The sequence below is a fragment of the Misgurnus anguillicaudatus genome, chromosome 11 (genome assembly GCF_027580225.2).
Source record: "Misgurnus anguillicaudatus chromosome 11, ASM2758022v2, whole genome shotgun sequence".
In the NCBI taxonomy this organism is placed as follows: domain Eukaryota; kingdom Metazoa; phylum Chordata; class Actinopteri; order Cypriniformes; family Cobitidae; genus Misgurnus; species Misgurnus anguillicaudatus.
This window is the reverse complement of record NC_073347.2, coordinates 10,582,295-10,601,001: the sequence shown is the minus strand read 5'-3', so window position 1 is coordinate 10,601,001 and position 18,707 is coordinate 10,582,295. Positions and strand designations below refer to the sequence as shown.

Genomic DNA, 18,707 nt, shown 5'->3' with positions numbered 1-18,707 from the left:
GCGTGAAGTCACGTGACTGTAGTGACGCGGCTGACCTGTCCCTCATACGTGTTTGCAAAGTTTTTTTTCCCCTCAAATTTATAGCGTGCGTCTCCCCAGACTTATAAACGAAGCTCGGGCGCACAAAACAAAATAAAAATAAAAGAAGCTGGAGGGCGGAACAGATGATTGTCAGCCGCGTCGTACGTCAGTCGCGTCATTGACTTTATGCGGCGCCGCAGTCGGATGACGTCAAAGTACCGCGAGAGCTCTTCAAGAAATCTTACGGAGTAGTTAAATTTTCGACTCGCTCTCGCGGTACTTTGACGACATCTGTCTGTCAGTTCTTGCAGCGCACCATGCGCAGTCAAACACATATAAGTTACACAGAGATACCCTTACATGTTACGATGTAAATAGTCCTCAGATTGTGTATTCTATTATATTACCAGACGGTCACGCGAAATCCGATGTAAACAATAGACTTTACATCTATATTTCACGGATTAACTTATACGCATTTGTGGACAAAAATGGTCATTGGATTATTCACACATCTGGAACAGACTGGATTCGACTTGTGATCCCCACAAAGGTTAAAGTCCTGTTTATTTTTGCATGTTGTCACCCGGACTTCTTTCACAAAATGCTAAATATGATGCTAGAACATCTGTATCTCAAAACGGTTTTACAGGGGTATGGCTTAGCTAAATTAGATGTAAATGAGCCCTATATTGTCTCTCCAGGCAGGGAAACCCCTGCTGAAAATACCAGCAAGACCAGCATATGTTGTGTTTTGGTGCTGGTTTGGTAGTGAACACCAGCTAAACCAGCATCAAACCAGCATTAGCACCAGCTAAACCAGCATCAAACCAGCATTAGCACCAGCATCCCATGCTGGTCATACCAGCATATGTTGTGTTTTGGTGCTGGTATGCTGGTGACCACCAGCTAAACCAGTATAGACCAGCATAATTCCTATGCTGGTCCATGCTGGTTTGATGCTGTTTTTTTCAGCAGGGAAGGGAAAAGTGTTAACTTTTTTCTTTCTCACATTTCTCAGCATTCTCTTTCTTGAATGTGTTACATTCAAATGGCCACAACTAGTTGCATCGCTTGGTGTTCTCTCCCACTACGCTTGTCAGTGGGACACAACATCTGAGACTATCAGACTTTTAAAAATACATATGGAGGCAGATTTTTTTTTGTTTTATTTTAAAAAATATAACACATTGATGCAGATTAAACTATCCAACAGTATGTATAATTCAGCAACTTTAAAAATATACTAAAGCAAAACGCAACATGCACAATATTGCAGCAATAATATTAATTCACATCATTAAAACATCATAATACAGTCAGTGACAAGGACCTTATATTTGCAAAATATACAGTTTTTTTAACTTCAGCTTTAAATGTTTATTTCAAAATACCCAAGAGTTTTACTATTATAAATGATGTTTTAGTGATGTGAATTAATATCATTAAAGTGACTCAACTCCTCCCGTAGGCTAGACCAGTGTATCCCAATCCTTGGCCTTGAGGCCCCCTCCGAGAAAGTTTTGGATGTCTCCTTATTTAACACACCTGGTTTAACTCATCAGCTTGTTAGGGAGACATGTTTACCATTTTGAAAGGAGGCTGATAAGTTGAATCAGGTGTTTTAAATAAGGAGACTCTAAAACTTTCTGGGGGGATCTCTAGCCCTGCATTCCAGTTCCTTTTTTTATGAACTTCCCTCGCTTACTTCCCTCAGTCTCGTTCACTCGGATGTACGTCATTGCGTACGTTGTACGAGTGCCCATAGAACACTTGAAGTTACAGCATGCACGGAAATAAGAAAGGTATGTATGGACTTATCTAACTCTTGGGGATACGGTGAATAAGCTAAATTCCCAAAATGTGGGCGTGATAAGTCCATACATACCGTTCTCATTTCCGTGCGTGCTGTAACTCTGTCTGACGCAACCCCCGCAAGCTTAGCTTATCACAAAGACTGGAAGTGAATGGCTCCAGCTAGCAAACTGCTCCCAATAAGTGACAAAATAACACTAAATTTTTTCTTATTTATACTGTATGTTGTGATTTGTATAGTCATACCGTGTACAAATAACAAGGTCATATGAGACGCAGCCATCTTTTAACAGTTACATACTGGGAACTATATTCTCAGAAGACGAAGCACTGCTACTTGGGCGGAGTGATTTGCACAACTCTGACCGAACTCTCTGCTTCTCACAACTGGGTTTCTCGGTTGCTGCTATGATTTTCTCGTTTCTCTGGTGTCTCATATGACCTTGGTTTTGTGTGACTATACAAATCACAACATATAAATAGGAAAATGTTTGCGTTATTTTTTCACTTTTTGGGAGCAGTATGCTAGCTGGAGCCATTCACTTCCAGTCTTTGTGCTAAGCTACACAAGCGGGAGCTGCGTCAGACAGAGTTACAGCACGCACAGAGATCAGAAAGGTATGTATGGACTTATCTAACTCTGGGGGATACGGTGAATAAGCTAAATTCCCAAAATGTGGGTGTGTTCCTTTTAAGTGCTGCATGAAGAGAAAGGATTTTAAAAGAAAAAAGATTCTCACAAATCAACATTGGACTATCAACCCCAAATTAATAATAATGCAATTACATGCAAACAAACACACCCGTTTAGTATTTTGGGGCTAGCTTAATACCACAGTTCTGGCTATTCTTCATATTCTGTGTGGCGGTTCATTTGCAACAGTGACAAAAATAAAGTTTTCATAAAACAATACCATTTGTTCACCAAGAGCAGAGTTATCTTACACAGTTTAAAGGGATAGTTCGGCCAAAAACGATATTAAACCCATTATTTACTCACCCCCAAGCTGTCCGAGTTGCATATGTCCATCGTTTTTCAGACAAACACATTTTTGGATATTTTAGAATATATTTTAGATCTTTCAGTTGATTAAATGTAATGTTACGGGGTCCAGCAATAGTCCACGAACTTCAAGTCCAAAAAAAAGTGCATCTATCTTTCACAAATTAAATCCAAACGGCTCCAGGATGATAAACAAAGGTCTTCTGAGGGTAATCCGTGCGATGTTGTTGTAGAAATATCCACATTTAAAATTTTATTAACGTAATTAACTACCTTCCGGTAGCGCCGTGCATAATATTTGGGTGTGATGGCTACAGCGTCACACAGGACATTTTTAAATAACTCGTTTTATTTTCGGACCAGGAATACTCTTAAATTTAAAAAGAAAAAAAAACTAAACGAATGGTTTACAAGTTTAATATGCATTTGTAAAGTAGCAAATGCACACATTTAATCAATCACATAAATGAATGCACTTGTAATATGAAGTGGACGCGGGTCCGGATCAAGTTCCCGTCGGGTCCGGATCCTGACCGGAGTCCGGACTTTGAGAACCCCTGCTATATGGCTATATATAATCTCCAAGTCACCAAAAGGGCCTTAACTATGCATTGGAGGGTTATACTAATAATTTGATTGTTGAGAAGGTCGATGAAAAGCTTCAGCTCCAGGCAAAAATGTACAGGTCACAGTGTAAACGCGATAAACCGCATCTCGTTGCTATCATGATCAAATTGAATATGTACAGGTCTAAGTGGCATACGTTTCCTGGACAAGCCTTTTTACCATCTTTACCAAGAGTACCTCTCCATTTGTTTGGTGCTACAGTATTTACATGAATCATTCAGCACAACATTGCTATTACAAATAACATTCCCCTTGAATGGTTCAATAGCAGGGGACTATTTTCGGGCACTGCGTAATATCACTACGCCTGCTGCAGCCATGTAACAGCAGCAAAGTCCTTGATTATTACACCAGAATGAGAGTATAGTTCCTAGCCATATCTTTAAATTTTCCGTCGGTCTTAGTACACAATGTAACTACAGAAGAGTCAGTTTAAATAGGAAAAATATCCAAACTCTTTGGTTATTTTTTAGTGCGACGCTAATGGTCTAATCAGATTCAATGGATTATGCTAAGCTATGCTAAAAGTGATACCGCCAGACCCAGACAGTCAATTTATTTAAGCTACATTTAAACAAAAAGGATTAGTAAAATAAAATAAAATAAAAACTTTTGTTTAAATGTAGCTTAAATAAATTGATTGCAACCACTTAAAAAATTGAGTAAATTGAATGAATAATTTTTTTAGTGTAGAGAGAAAGAAAGTAAAAAGGAAGTGAAAGAGCAATTATTTGGCAATCAAAATGAAGTTTAAAATAAAGCAGTTAAATACAAGCTTTTTCTTATGTTCTTTGTTAAATAGGCAATTAAAAATGATTAATAAATATTAATCTATATACTAATATGAAAATGTGAATAAAATGTGAATTAATATTAACGTGCTGTTAAGCTAAATTGCTCAGACCATTTAAACCTAAAGAAAACACTGTGTCCTCTCTGAAACATTATTGAATGATGAAAGACACCTAAGCATTAAAGTACATCTAGAAATTTGGCAAATCTGTAATCTTTTTACTTTTACTGTTTCAGTGAGTGTACTTTAATAAGCAGTACAATAATTGTAGGCAATCATGTTAAAAGATGTACAGATGAAATGGGTAAGATTGTATACAGTTGCTGGTTTGCGGTAGCAATACTCCATTTTTCACTGCAAGGCAGGGCCCCCAAATTATCTTGTTTAGGGCCCCCAGATTTACAAAGCCGGCCCTGAGGGTAGAATAATTAATGTCAAAGCTTATCATTTCATCTTAAGAAATGAAGATGTTCTCTTACGTACTTCTTTTTTGTCTTATAAAATATTTTAGTATATCCAGATGAAGAATGAACAGCTGCCTCACAGAGCTCGTTCTCTTCAGAGAAAGTGAAAGTAAAAACATGAACAAAACGACATCACAATGTTTATCAGGAAGTGTTTATTTTGGTCTGCAGATCCTACAAAAAATCTCTCAGTCATATTATGAGGATTGTGGTAATTTGTTTTCAGGTAAGATAAAGCAAGACTGGATTTTGACAAACCTGATCTGAAAACCTTTGACAAAGATTTTGGGAGGGGCAAAAACAGTACAAAGTAAAACTTAAGTAGGCTACTGCATGTTGTATTCAGTGAAAGATCTTCTCGTCGGTGGGAGTCTTAATAGAAGATAATAACATCAATTTCCAAAGACAGGTAAGGAAAATCAATCCAAAAAGAATTCAGATGTGCTGAGTAGTTTCAAAAATACAAATATTGCACTTTTAACTCTGTTGTTTTTTTATTCAAAAACATCAGTCTGATTTCATTTTTTTCATATGTTTCACTGTATAAAATAGTTTCCTTAAAATTTTGAGTTCATTGAAAGTAAAGAATTTCAATCAAAACACAACCAAACAGTTCAACAGAAATATTGTTAACTAAACAACATTACATGTCTTAGTTGATTTGACAAAAAAATAAACAGCTGTAATAAAATGTTTGGGTTAGGTAAGGGTTAGACCCTTTCAGTGTTGACATCACAACATTAGCTGGAGGCAAAACGAAAGAAAAACTGGAGGCGGCCAATAGAAACCACAGAGTGTTTACATATGAACTAAAAATAGAATTTTGTTGTGTTGCTGAGTGCCAGAATCGACAAAGTACAGTCTCTTTAACACATACCTGTTGCCATTGCAAGACAATAATTGATAACAGATGTAGTTAAACACAATAAAATGAGATAGAATCGGAAATGCTCACGTTTTGCAGAACATAATTAATTCCTTAAATAATCTATTGTCTTTTGTTGGTACGGATGATGGTTTGTGTACGTGTCTAAATGTCTCATGTATGCACAGAAACTGTTGAACAAGTTGTTATTTTCCACTAAAGGTTTACTTAAGAAATCTAATACTAATTTAAAGCAACACCATGTCGTTTTTTTAGCTCTAAAATTATTTCAGTGATAGAACAACTTTTAACTGGACAAATTGTACTGTTGCTGCAACCTGAGCAGCCTCCTAGCTGCTACAAGCACACTCTGAAAGTGGCGTTGGAGGGTAGAGCACACAGCCCCGTCCCTCCCCCTGCCTGCAGAAGAGTGTCTGATACCAGGCACTGTTGCACTTTTCAACCACATGGGGGAGCTGTAAGTCATTTTTACATGGAAACTACATAGTGTTGCTTTAAAAGTGATTCAAGAAAATACGCATTTTAAAAGCAACACTTTTTAAATTCATTTCACTATAACATAGCCTAAATAATGAAAAATATAAATGTGAAGTAAATTAATAACAAACAGGTTTCTAATTACCTTCTACTTGTTCAAAAACAATATTTTCACTTTCAGTTTGAACTGCCGTTTTTTTCCCAACAAAATTGTATTACTGTATTTCAATATTGCACTGTAAATTTAACTGTTTCCCCGTCATTAACAAGTTATCTCGTCAATTAAGAGAAAACAATTTCCCTGCCAATGATTTTCTTCAGGAGAATCAGAGACAGCTGAGATGTAAAATTCTCTTCAAAGCATTTTATGAAAGAATTGTGTCAGACAGCTAGGAACACAATTCTGGTCATAGGGTGTACACTTGCATTGGTAAAATGATAATGACAAAAACCAAAGACCAATAACCAATGACAATGACCCCATTCTGAGTTTTTCAGTATATTATCCTTACCCTTCTCTCACTCTGTTCTGTCACAAGACTCAGCAGATTTAGGCCCCCTCCTCAGTGAAATTGCCCCAAACTACTTCTGCTGCTTTGTGCTGTACTTCTATCTTTGTAACCTTTAAGATTGGTAAAACACAGTGCCTTTGTTTTCTAATGCATCATACAGCTATCTTGCTATTCTTACCAAGGTCACACGTCACCCATCCAGGCCTAGCTGTGGAAAAACATGTCATGTGCAAGCAACAGAGACAACCCAATTCATTTAGAAATTAACCATAGAACACATTAAAAGTATACCATTTAAAACTATTTATAATATATTTAAATAAATACAATACAAATGTTTAATAACCGTAAGATAAAACACTCAATATTCCTCTACCATATAATCTATAATTTTGCTATTATCCACTAGGTGGTGCTCTTACCCAATTTATAAAAAACGAAAGCATCATGTTTGATCATCATTCTGAATCTGATCTCTAAAGTACTTTGGGCCAGTGACAAATAAGGTTTTCAAGTGATAAAAAAATCAAATAAGTTAAAACTGTACATCAAAGTAGTTTTATCTTTATGGTTTCTTTCTTATTACTAACATCTCAATTTTAAACAATGTATTTTAAGCGTTTATCTGAGAATCATGTTAGGACACCAGTCGGTATGACAAAACTCAGTTTAAATCTTAATCAGGCAGTATTTTTGGCTATAGAAATCTGCAACATTTGCCTTCAACTTCCAAATATGTAAATTAATACTAAATAAACATATTTACATAAAATCCACATTATATATGTTATTTTATCGTTATCCTATATGACAGAATTTTACTACATAGTGTGCTAGTCAGGAAAGGGTAAGTTGAACACATTTTATGAAACACATACGTACATTTGTTTGGGGGTCTTTCAGGGTCTTCCTGATTGTGTAACATGCTGTCTCACATCGTGTCAAAATAAAATTTACAATAAAATTGCTGTAGTTTGCTTGTTATCCCGGATGACATTGGCAGACAGCCAGTTTTGGGACAGAATGCTCCAGAGCATAACAATCAACTGGATGCAATATTGAAATATATTGTTGTCATGACTCATACAGTAATGCCTGTGACAGAGCTGTTAGGGTTTATTCGATTCGATTGGCTTTTTTGTATGTCACTCTATGGTTCGCACAGTTTTCCAGTATGACATTATCTGACTATAATGCCTAATAATTCATACACTTTGTAATACCCTCAGTATATGTTCATATCTTTGATAAACAGAGATAATTTAATTCAATAAATGTGCTTTTTTATTAAACATGTCCTTATTTTGACTTCATAAAGGAGTTTGGACATCAAAATTGCACGTCACCTCATTGATCCCTTTATAAAAAGCAATTATTTCAGCTTTTTGCTCAAAATTTTGTATTTTGGAAAAAACATACTGTAACGGGGCTGTATTCACAAAGCGAGAGAGAGAGCGAGTAGAATCCAAGTGCACAGGAGGTTTTTATTAAAAGTATTCCACATAAAAGCAGGCAAACAAATCCAAACAGGGTAATCCAAAATCATAATCCAAAAAACAGGCAATGAGTCGAAAACCAAACCATGAACACTTTGATGCAGGTTACACTGAACTGGTTTTGGTTTTAGAGTGACAAACAGGAAGTGAATAGTGAAGCGTGACATGACAAGATATCAAAATAAAAGACCAGAAACATGACTTCAAAATAAAAGACCAAAAACAGAACACAAGACCAAACTCTTACACCTACCCATATTTGAGAGATTATAAAAAGAGATCAAATGAAGATAGGATGATTTTTTTCTGTTTTCTGTTTGTTTATTTGTTTGTGTGAAAGCAGAGGGTCTGTTCTTTTTTGATATATTATATATTTATGTATTTATAGAAGAAAATGTTTATGGAAGGCATTTGTGAAACTTGTGCTGCCAGGCAACTTTGAGTTTTCTTTCATTTTTATATTCATCTATGAAAAGGATCCTATGCTTGGTGTAAGTGGCAAATTCAAGTGGTAAAACCATAGACCGTAAAAAAATATTGACGTAGTGTTCGGTACGTCACCCATTGGTTTGTGAAGATCGTTTCTGAAGCTTAAAGTAGGCGTTGCCTGCCGTCGCCATCTTGGCCGCGCGTCCCCGCGAATTACAGTGCATTCACACCAACCGCGGAAGAGGCGGCAAGCACGGATGATTTACATGTTAAGTCAATGCAAACACGCGATTAGGCATCCTGCGGCGCGGTACACGCGGTAGCCGCGGCGCGGAGGGCGCGGAACGCGCGGAAGGCGCGGGGCGTTCCGCGCGTTCCGCACGAATTGAGCGTTGCCGCGGGAAACGCGCGAGTTCAAAAATCTGAACTTTGGCGGAATTCCGCGCCGCGTTAACCAATCAGGAGCTTGCTGTAGTAGTGACGTGATTACAGGAAGCGAGCGGAGTGGTGTAGTCTCCGGGGAGTCGCAGAAGCCCCTCCCTTGACGCGGATTTCCGCGTGAATTTCTCGAATGACTAGAATTTCACCCGCGGCTTTCACGCGAGAATGAAGCCGCCTCTTCCGCGGTTGGTGTGAACCCACAGTTACTCGCGGAAAACCGAAAATGGGTAAAGAGGCGGGACATGGGTGAAGCTGAGGTGAAACCACGCCCGCCTAGCGCGAGTGTAGTGACAGCAGTGGCTGTTCAACCGACACTCAAGTGGCCACGCCCTTAATTATGCAGAAGTATAAGACTTAATATAAAAACGGATGAGTTACAAAAAAATTCACCCACCTCGCGGTTGTCATGAAGGGCAAAATTAGCTATATAGGCCAAAAACACTTTTTGTACCATGCTGTAAACATATTACTTTCTACTGTAAAGTTGGCCATTTTTAACATGGGAGTCTATGGGAATTGGCTCCCTTTTGGAGCCAGCCTCAAGCGGCCAGTCGATGAATTGCAGTTTAAGTCACTTCCGTGTTGGCTTCATTAGAGAGATCGGAAGGTTGCCCCTCGGGTAAAACACAGTTTTGAAAAATTAAGCTGATGCAGACAGCGTTAATATTAGTCTGGAAATTTCACTTATTTTCAAATCAATGTTGACAGGTATGAGCCGGTCTCTCAAAAATCCCATCCATTTGATGTGTTTGACTTTTCCGCAGCACTGTGCAAACCGAACTGAGTATGACAACAAATTAACATGAGAGCGATTTAAAAAAAAAAAAAACTCATCTGAATGCTATTAAATGCTAGGGATTGACTCCTATGATTTGCAATACTGTTCACAAGAGGGTGGACTTCAGACGGAAAACCTTTGTGAGCCCTTTAGTTGTTTTTGCACCCTATGCAACCGCTTGTGTCACCTATGCCATGGGCCGACTTTGTATGAATGTCATGTGTGACAGCGAAAATGGGCAAAAATGACATGTAAACAATTTTATCACTATCATTTACAAGAGAACATGTCAGACGCACTTAGAGCTCTTCAGTTGTAACAGTGAACAATTTTTATATATTGTTTATTATTTCTATATGTCTGTTTTTTTTTTATATTGCTGTTTAATAAATTAAGTTAAAATTAATTTTGATGTACTTCACTGAAGCATGCATTTGCATTACCCCATTTATTTATAGGTAAAACCGACCCAAACGCACCCCACCCCCACTGGATTTTTTTCCATTCATTGGCTGCATCTCAACAGCTCCCTTGTTCAGTAGTCAGGTCACTGATCAGGGAGTCTGGCTGTCTCAATCACAAAATCCTTCTAGTGCATTGAAACGTTTGTTCACACAAAAATTCCCACAATGCAACACAAAAACAAGTGAGCATGGATGGTCCCATATATTCCGCTGATTGAGACACCCATTGTCAAAAGCAGGCTAAAAACATGCTAGCTAGTGCAAGTTAAGCGGTCAGGGTATTCTTTTTGCCTCCACCTAAGCTCCGCCTATAAAATGTCACAGTGTTTACTTAACTGATAAAAGGTCTTTTAAGTCTTAGAAAATTAACAATAACCCTATCTTTATCCTTATGTTTTTGCATATTTAATATTAAAAGTACAATTTCTATAGAAACCCAATCTTTAAATACACACAAATGTTTTTCTCTTCTTAAAAATTTTGCTTTGCGTGAATTTACAGCAATGGGCAACAATGTGTCTGCTCTAAGAGACCATGGCTACACATTAGTTAGTGAAGCAAAGGACAAGATCCTGGTGAAAAATGAAGGTGGTGACCAGTTTGTCATTAAAAAATTAAGCGCTAACCAGGTAGGTTTGACAGTTTGATTTGAATGAGATTTGACTTAAATTATTTTAAGAGATAAATGTTCATAATTCGATATGTTTCTTTCTGTTTTTAGGATGAATTAAAATTTCTCCTCCAGCTCAGTCATCCACACATCGTCCATCATAAGGAAATCATCACAGGTTAAACGAAAAAATGAAGATTTCATTCTGTTTACCTTTCAGGGCAAAATTAATCAATTTATTTTTGAATAAAAATTTAAGTTTTTTTTAAACTGTAATATGCTTTCAGATTCAGACTGTTTGTATCTTCTGCTGGAGCACTGCGAAGGTGGAGATCTTGCTCAGAAAATCAAAAACAAAAAGAAGGGAACAGATCAGTTTTCTGAGAATGAGGTATGATCATTTATATATTTATAAATAACTGGATTGCGCATGACGTCACAATTGTGAATCCACTGCGACGCCATATTGGTATGCCCAAACATTCATTATAGGATCCTATCAGGTTTTAACAGTACTTTACCAGTCTCCGTTTTTATGTCTGAAGTCTCCCTGTACATTATTACAACGCAAACCTCCTAAGCATGTATATAGTTATTTATTTATTTATTCATTTTACTTTATAAACGATGAGTTATTATTAATTCAGTAGCGAACATATTAGATCAGACAGAACACATCATATGTATTATTAATGACAAACATGCTTATTCTGAAATCTAAAGAAATAATCATGCCTTAAGTACCGTATGTGCATGCAATAATTAGCTGGTTTGCAATTATGTTATGTTATTTTGTTTTTGTTTGTACAATAAAATGTATTAATGAAGGAATGTATTTTGATAAAGATAGGATAAAGTTTTAAACCGTGCTTAAACTAACATTTGATTTAGCAAAATAAAAACAACCACTAATTTTGATGCTGCTATATGTTTATTAAAAGCCATAGAATATAAGTCATGTTTACTTTACAACTAATGCAGAGAAATAACGCTGACTGTGTATGCTTTTAAAGTCATAAAACTTTATTTACACCTGTGTCATTACAAAATAGTGCAGCAGACACACTCACTGATTAAAACATAAACATTGCAATGAGAAGTTACAATTAATTTATATATCTGAAAAAAATTAACTTGTGTGACTGATATGTTGTAAACCGGGTGAATTTAGATCATGATTTTGAATGTAAGTCAATGACGCTCTCTGTCGGTTGAAAATACCAAGATGGCCGCTCAAACTCTTCTGGTGGCTTCACTTCTCCCTGTTACAGTAACATTCTATTTGCAATTCAGTCATATAAAGATCAGTTTGTAGACTGATGGTAAAGCATAACCAAAAGCAATGTTAATTCTGCTCCTCTTCTCTTTCTTTTTACAAATTTTAGTGCCAGTCGGGCTCACTTGTAGAATCTAATCAATAGTTTTGGATATAGTTTTGGAACCAAAAACTGGTTTGGTTTTGCACGTCAATTTAACCTAATAATTTAAGTTTTGATCTGTGAATAGTAGACATCACTTATAAAAACAAGTAAAAAAATGTAACTTATTTTTTTTAGTTAAAATAACATAAATGATATGTTGATTCGACAAAAATGCTGCATTAGCATGATTAATAAAAAATAGTCACACCTTAAACCCCAATTAAGACATCTAAATCAAACGGATAAGTATATGTTGGAGCAGGTTGGAGCAAAACTTTGTATGGAGCTGAATCTCTAAGAGCAGAATTGAGCAATTGAGATCTAGGATCTTTTAAAGCAACCCAATCTTATATAATGGCATTCATTCTGAAAAAACACCTGGGCAACCAGTTTTCCACATACCCAAAACGCAATAATGTATCTTATAATATTTAGCCCCTTTCATACCGCATATGTTAGTCACAAATAATTACAAATAATTTTAATCTCTATATGATCAATATGAAATGTTGCAGTTTTAACAAAATGAATAATTTACAGATTCTGGACTGTATTGTGAAGATCTGCATGGCTTTGAAATACCTGCATGATCAACAGATCCTTCATAAAAACCTGCAGCCTGAGGTAAAGATTTCATTTAGTTGATCTATGCCAGGGGTGTCCAAAGTCGGTCCTGGAGGGCCTGTGTCCTGCTAAGTTTAGCTAAAACTTCCCTCAACACACCTGCCTCAAAGTATCTAGTCTGCCTAGTAAGACCTTGAATAGCTGGATCAGGTGTGTTTGATTAGGGTTGGAATAAATCTCTGCAGAGACACCGGCCCTCCAGGAGCAGGAATGGACACCCCTGATCTATGCATATCATTTATATGAGATCAAGACATTGCCGAAGCCTATAATTCAATTAAAGTGCTCTGAAAATGTATCTAAATTGGCTTTACATGTGTTTATTCTTGGAAAGACTTAAGAAAAAATCCAAGACAAATCGTCAGAAGTTCATCAGTCTAGTGTAAAAAAGCATGAGAATAAGCAAAACATTTTTAGAAATGTTTCACACTCATCTCCAAACTTACAAAATATCTTTTCTTATAACAGAGCATATTCTTCACTTCATTTGAAACCATCCGTCTTGGCGAGTTTGGAGTAATTCATCAATGGTATTGTTCGCTTCTTTGACTCAAAACTACAGTCAAAGGCACAACTTAACACATTCTGTAATACAAGAAAATCAGCATAGTTCATATATATATGTGTGTGTGCTTTATAATTTGTATTCTGCATTGTAAAAAACAACAACATAAAAATAGGTTATAATATACTGTATTAATATGATATGAAAGAATCATTCATCAATATCAATTTTATGTTTTTTTTACAGTGTGTATTATTTTTCCTGTATCTATTAGGTCCACTGAAGAGCCAATAGCAGAAAATAAACCTTCATATGTTGCACCTGAGATTTTGAATGGCAAACCTTATGAAGAGAAAACGTAATAAAACATCAACAAACTGCAATGATTACATGCATGCATACATATTTAGACTAAATACTTAAACCCTGGCAATATTTCACTTTCACAGTGAAATATGGAGATTGGGATGTGTCATCTATGAGTTGTGCATGCTCAAGTGTGCGGTAACAATTTCCTTTCATCAGATTGAAACAGATTGAGTAAACAGATTAAAACACAAATTTGAGTAACACTTTATTTTGATAGTCCACTTTATACATTATACTAACTATATGTATGATAAACTTACTTATTATTTTTTATTTATTATTTATTTTTGCAAAATCACAGCTGCCCTCTATCTCTTTTCATATTGATTTTGTCAGAGAGATACTGAAGATTGTATGTTTTTGTTTAAGCCTGTTTTTTTGTCCCCATTTAGTTTCCTGCAATACTTTCAGTTGAGATTGTTCAAAACATACTCACATCCTCATATGAAGCTCTTCCTCTGACCATCTCTGAGGATCTTCGTCAGCTGATAAAAGACACACTTCACCCCGATCCAGCATGCCGTCCATCGGTCAGCGAGATCTTGACCAGACCTTTTATTCTTAATTATCTTCGCGAAAAGGTGAGTTACCTTAATAAATTATTTAATTCCCTTTTGATGGAACTCTACGCTGCATCATGAAATGACACTTTGGGAAACGGCATCAGCGTTCATGCATCTGAATAATTTGCAATACAAGTCCATCCTATAAGCGAGATGACATCACGAATGCAATGTATACTGGAAGTCAAAAAAGGGAAGCGCAAACAGCACATGAAAGCTTCTGTCATGCAGCGGTGCTCTGTTAAAATGTTCCTAGGAGGGATCTGGAAGCCCACTTTTAAAACAAATTATCTCCCGAGCTGGCATCATCCCTGAAGCCATGAGGTGGACCCCATGAAAGCTCAGGTGTTACAAGAAGTTGTTTTAAATCTCCTGGTTAAAGAGGCCATATGATATGCTTTCCCCATCAAGATTCAATTAGGGCTTTATGGATGGTATTTTTAGATCTGGAAGTTTCAGAGATCAAAGTTTCTGAGGTTCGTTTTTTGGAGCAAAGCGTACCAATATTGTAGCCTGTTCTAACCAGACTCTCGTACATTCATTTCATTTGTACAGAGTCTGGCCACGCTCCATTGCAAAGCGTTACTTCCGTTAAGGAGGGTCCTCTGTTGAAGTTTAAAACTATTGGATCTGCCCAGAGTCACTCTGAATCTGACATAGGTGATCGCTTACGTGTGGTCGTGACGTATATCATGCACCGAAACTGTCCGGAAACAACAAGTCAGAATAATCAGACAAACAAAACTTAGCAAACGTGGCTCCTCCCCCGGCTTTAACTTCTGTATATTCGGCAGTTTTGCAACAACGGACCGAATAGCTTTTCTCACGTCTTTCTCCGCTGCCATTACTGAACTACAACTCAAACTGACGCACGACCTCAATGTCAACGTTCTTAGCCACCCCCATCTGTTCGCTGAAGCAAGAGGGCGGAGCCAGGCTACCAATATTGGGTGCTTATGGGAGCTTATTGGCCTAGCTCTCTCCCCTCGCACGTTCACAAAATGTATGAATTCAGCCCTTGCTCCACTAAGACTTCAGGTGATAGACGACTGGCTGGTGTTAGCTCATGAGATGGCAGTTTGGCAACAAGATGTTGTTCCTGGTCATATGAAACATCTGGGGCTATGGCTTAAAGCCATAAAAAGATCAATCTAACCCCCCAACAAAGAACATTGTTTCAAAGGTTGGTTTGGGATTCGGTGGTCTACATGAAAGCTTAGCGAGAGGCCTGTGAAGAGGGCAACATCTCCTCTGGCACATATATTGCCAAGAAATGTTAGCTGTGTTTCGGGTATTGAAAAACTACCTACAAGTTCTCAGAGGCCATCATGTTCTGATCAGAACTGTCAATGTGTCTGTGGTCTTATACAACAATCAACATCTGAGGTCACGCCCTTTGAACAGACTGATGCATCAGATTTTCATCTGGGCCAAAAAAAAAACATTTTTGTGGACTAGGGCAATGCATATTCCAGGAGCCCAGAACGTGAGAGGAGACATTTTGTTGAGGCAGGGGATGAGGCCCATCGACCCCCCTAAGGTGGTTGAACAGATTTGGGGTATACAGACCTATTTGTATTTCAGGACATGGCCCATTGCCCCTGTATAGTTTTCCCTGACACATCCAGCCCCATTGGTAGAGACATGGCTGAGGCTACGCCTGTACACATTTCCCAATTGCTTTGGAAATAATAATTTCTTTCAGCCAACACCTTTCTAAGGAGGGTGGGTGATTTTTAAGCATTATCTGCTTCTCTTTCATGTCTCGAGTTCGCTCCAGGCAGAATTAAATCTGATTAATCTGATGATTTTTTTGGTTTGTTTGAAGCCTTAAACAAGGGTCCAAGCAGACCATCAATAAATGAATTGTGAAAGCTTTTTTGATAGCTTATTATGGGGTGCATAGATAGCATTCACCTGTGCTAATCAGGGCACATTCTATTAGACGTATAGCATCCACCCTAAATACATTTATAAGGTAATACAGTCTGGACCTCTTGTTCTTACCTGGAGCCAGGTTTTTATGTCCTGATTTGTGCATAACACCTTCACACATGACAAACAAGTCATAATTGGTATTTTGTTCCCCAAAGTGTCATTTAATGACGCAGTGTAGAGTTCCCTCGAAAAGGAACATCTTGGTTATGACTGTAAACTCTGTTCCCTAAGATGGGGAACGAGACACTGCATCCCATTGCAATAACTCCTTGTGTCTGTACCATTCACTTCACTTTTTACACTTTTCAGATGCACGAACGTTGAAAAGTGTAAAGTGAACGCATTTCCCAAAGTGTCATTTCATGACTTAGCATCTCGTTCCCTACCTCAGGGAACAGAGTTTACAGTCTAAACTGAGACATTTTCCATACAGTTTACTATTAAAAAGGCGTATTAGCACTGGTTCAAAGAAAATGGAAAGCTATAAAGAAATCTTTTTTTTCAGAACTTACAAACTATTAAGACTCTCTATAGGACACTGGAGGACCTAAGAGCACTAGCGAATGATTTGGAAAGAGTCCATTTCAACACAACCGTAGGCAGTCTCACAGGAGGTGTAATGGGATTGGCTGGAGGAATCACATCTGTGGTGGGACTTATTCTCTCTCCGTTCACTCTTGGAGCTTCTCTGATAGTAACAGGAGTGGGAATCGGCACGGCAGTAGCTGGAGGAGTAACTGCTGGTACCTGCAACATAACAAACATGGTTAACCAGCGCACAAACCGGCAAAAGATTAAAATGCTCATAAAAGAATTCCAAGAAAAGATTACCTCCACAGTTTGCTGCATCCAAAACATCCAGATAGCTGCGGAAACTTTAGAAAGACAGTTTTCCACAAACGATGATGCATTTTCCAACGCACAACCAGGGGCAAATGTTGGAGCTCGACTTGGACGAGGACTGGGAGGAATTCCAGAGATTTTCCGTGTAATTGAAGTTGTAAATGTTGGGAAGGTGGCAGCCCAGGCCGCAAGAGCCGTTCGTGTGGCTGAAGCCGCTACAGGAGTTTTGGCTGCACTTTTTGTAGCTGTTGATGTCTTCTTTGTGTTTCTGGACTCTAGAGAAATCCACAACATCCGCCAAGATTATGCTTTAAGAGAGAGTCGACAAGCATCAGCATCCACCAGCAACCAAAGCACTGAGTCAACTGACGAGACATCAAATAACAGCGACACAACAAATCTACTGCCTTCAAACACTCAACAGGCAGAAGAGTTGAAGTCTGAGACCATGAAATTTGTCACAAAAATAAAGGAGACGACAGAGGAGCTTCAGACAATTCTGGATACACTACGAGACGCAATACACCCAAACAACGACAACTAAGAATTGTTAGTAAAGCTCAGTATGTTTTTCAGTCATAGTTTGATTATAGTTGTAGCAACGCTTAGGGGATGATTACTGTATATACTGGGTTTTCATGAAAAATACCATATAAAATATTTTATTTCTCTAAGCAATATTGTTTAGAAAAACTATAACAGAAGCTATAACAGAAGCATTTCAGCTTGATGTACTCCTATTTAATTATATTAAGAATCTGACTTCTTGCTTTTGTTTCCTTAATGTTTAGGAAATATATGTTTTATATGTTTGTGGCTGCTTAATGTAATTTTCTTTCACTTGTACTAAAATAAATGTATCACCAAAATACAAACATTTCTTTTGATTAAATTCACAACATTTTAACAAGGCAATTGTACATTACATTACAGCACTACTTGTTTTAATCATGACATGAATGTATTATGTAAAATGTCACAAACTGGGGCTTCCTTGCACCGCGACACCCCCCTTCCCAAATCCTCTCAAGCTTGGACAAGTTGGATGGAGACCATGGGTGGACAGACATTTTCAGGTCTCTCCATAGATATTCAATATAGGGCTTAGGTCAGGGCTTCGGCTGGGCCACTTTAGGACATTTACAGAGTTGTCCCTAAGCCACTCTTGTGTTGTCATGCCAAGTTTGACTACATGACTTGCTCTCTGTAAAGTCTGGAGTCTTGAAGTCGTTGAGGTGTTCACACTTCGTGACACTACATGAAAAATCCACAACAACAGGTCACACACTACATGAGCTGAGAACCACTCAGCTATTGTTGTGGTTTTCCTTTTCCTCAAATGAAACAATCTTCAGTCTTAGGTTTTGATTTCAAAGATGGACTTTATTGTTAGCGAAATAAAACCGTGAGGAGATCTTGCAAGAGCCACTGGTTTCTTCTTGCACCATAGCTGATATATATATGTTTTGGCTCCCTCCCCTCCATGCTTAAAACAATATAGGATTTGTAATATGAAGAACCACATGACATTCCTCAGACCAGTGTCCTATGCATTATGCTAAAACCCTTTGTGACCTTTGACATGAAACTATTTGACATGAATACACACAGCTGGTTTTTAAACTCCT

At 37.6% G+C, this 18,707-nt stretch overlaps 1 protein-coding gene across 4 annotated transcripts; it reads left to right on the top strand.

The window, feature by feature from the left end:
• Positions 1-387: 387 nt before the first annotated feature.
• Positions 388-18,000, top strand: LOC129416582 (uncharacterized). 4 transcript variants are annotated; one of them, XM_073872995.1, is made up of 11 exons: positions 4,860-4,949; positions 5,070-5,132; positions 10,708-10,835; positions 10,928-10,994; positions 11,104-11,207; positions 12,778-12,861; positions 13,330-13,391; positions 13,641-13,724; positions 13,816-13,870; positions 14,128-14,316; positions 16,742-17,985. In XM_073872995.1, the coding sequence occupies exons 3-11, from the start codon at positions 10,710-10,712 to the stop codon at positions 17,621-17,623; spliced, it is 1,653 nt and encodes a 550-aa protein (XP_073729096.1). In that variant the 5' UTR covers positions 4,860-4,949; positions 5,070-5,132; positions 10,708-10,709; the 3' UTR covers positions 17,624-17,985. The 4 variants fall into 4 exon arrangements, with proteins under 4 accessions (XP_073729097.1, XP_073729094.1, XP_073729095.1 ...); XM_073872996.1 differs by lacking the exons at positions 4,860-4,949; positions 5,070-5,132 and adding an exon at positions 388-574 and having other exon boundaries at positions 16,742-17,987; XM_073872993.1 differs by lacking the exon at positions 5,070-5,132 and having other exon boundaries at positions 4,772-4,949; positions 16,742-18,000.
• The last annotated feature ends 707 nt before the right edge of the window (positions 18,001-18,707 follow it).

What these genes read in the sequence shown, in the direction of transcription:
- LOC129416582 (XM_073872993.1), top strand. Translation starts at nt 4,787, where the DNA reads ATGAACAGCTGCCTCACAGAGCTCGTTCTCTTCAGAGAAAGTGAAAGT. An exon ending in ATCAGTTTTCTGAGAATGAG is followed by an intron (nt 11,208 to 12,777) that starts GTATGATCATTT and finishes AATAATTTACAG; the next exon opens with ATTCTGGACTGTATTGTGAA. An exon ending in AAACCTTATGAAGAGAAAAC is followed by an intron (nt 13,725 to 13,815) that starts GTAATAAAACAT and finishes TCACTTTCACAG; the next exon opens with TGAAATATGGAGATTGGGAT.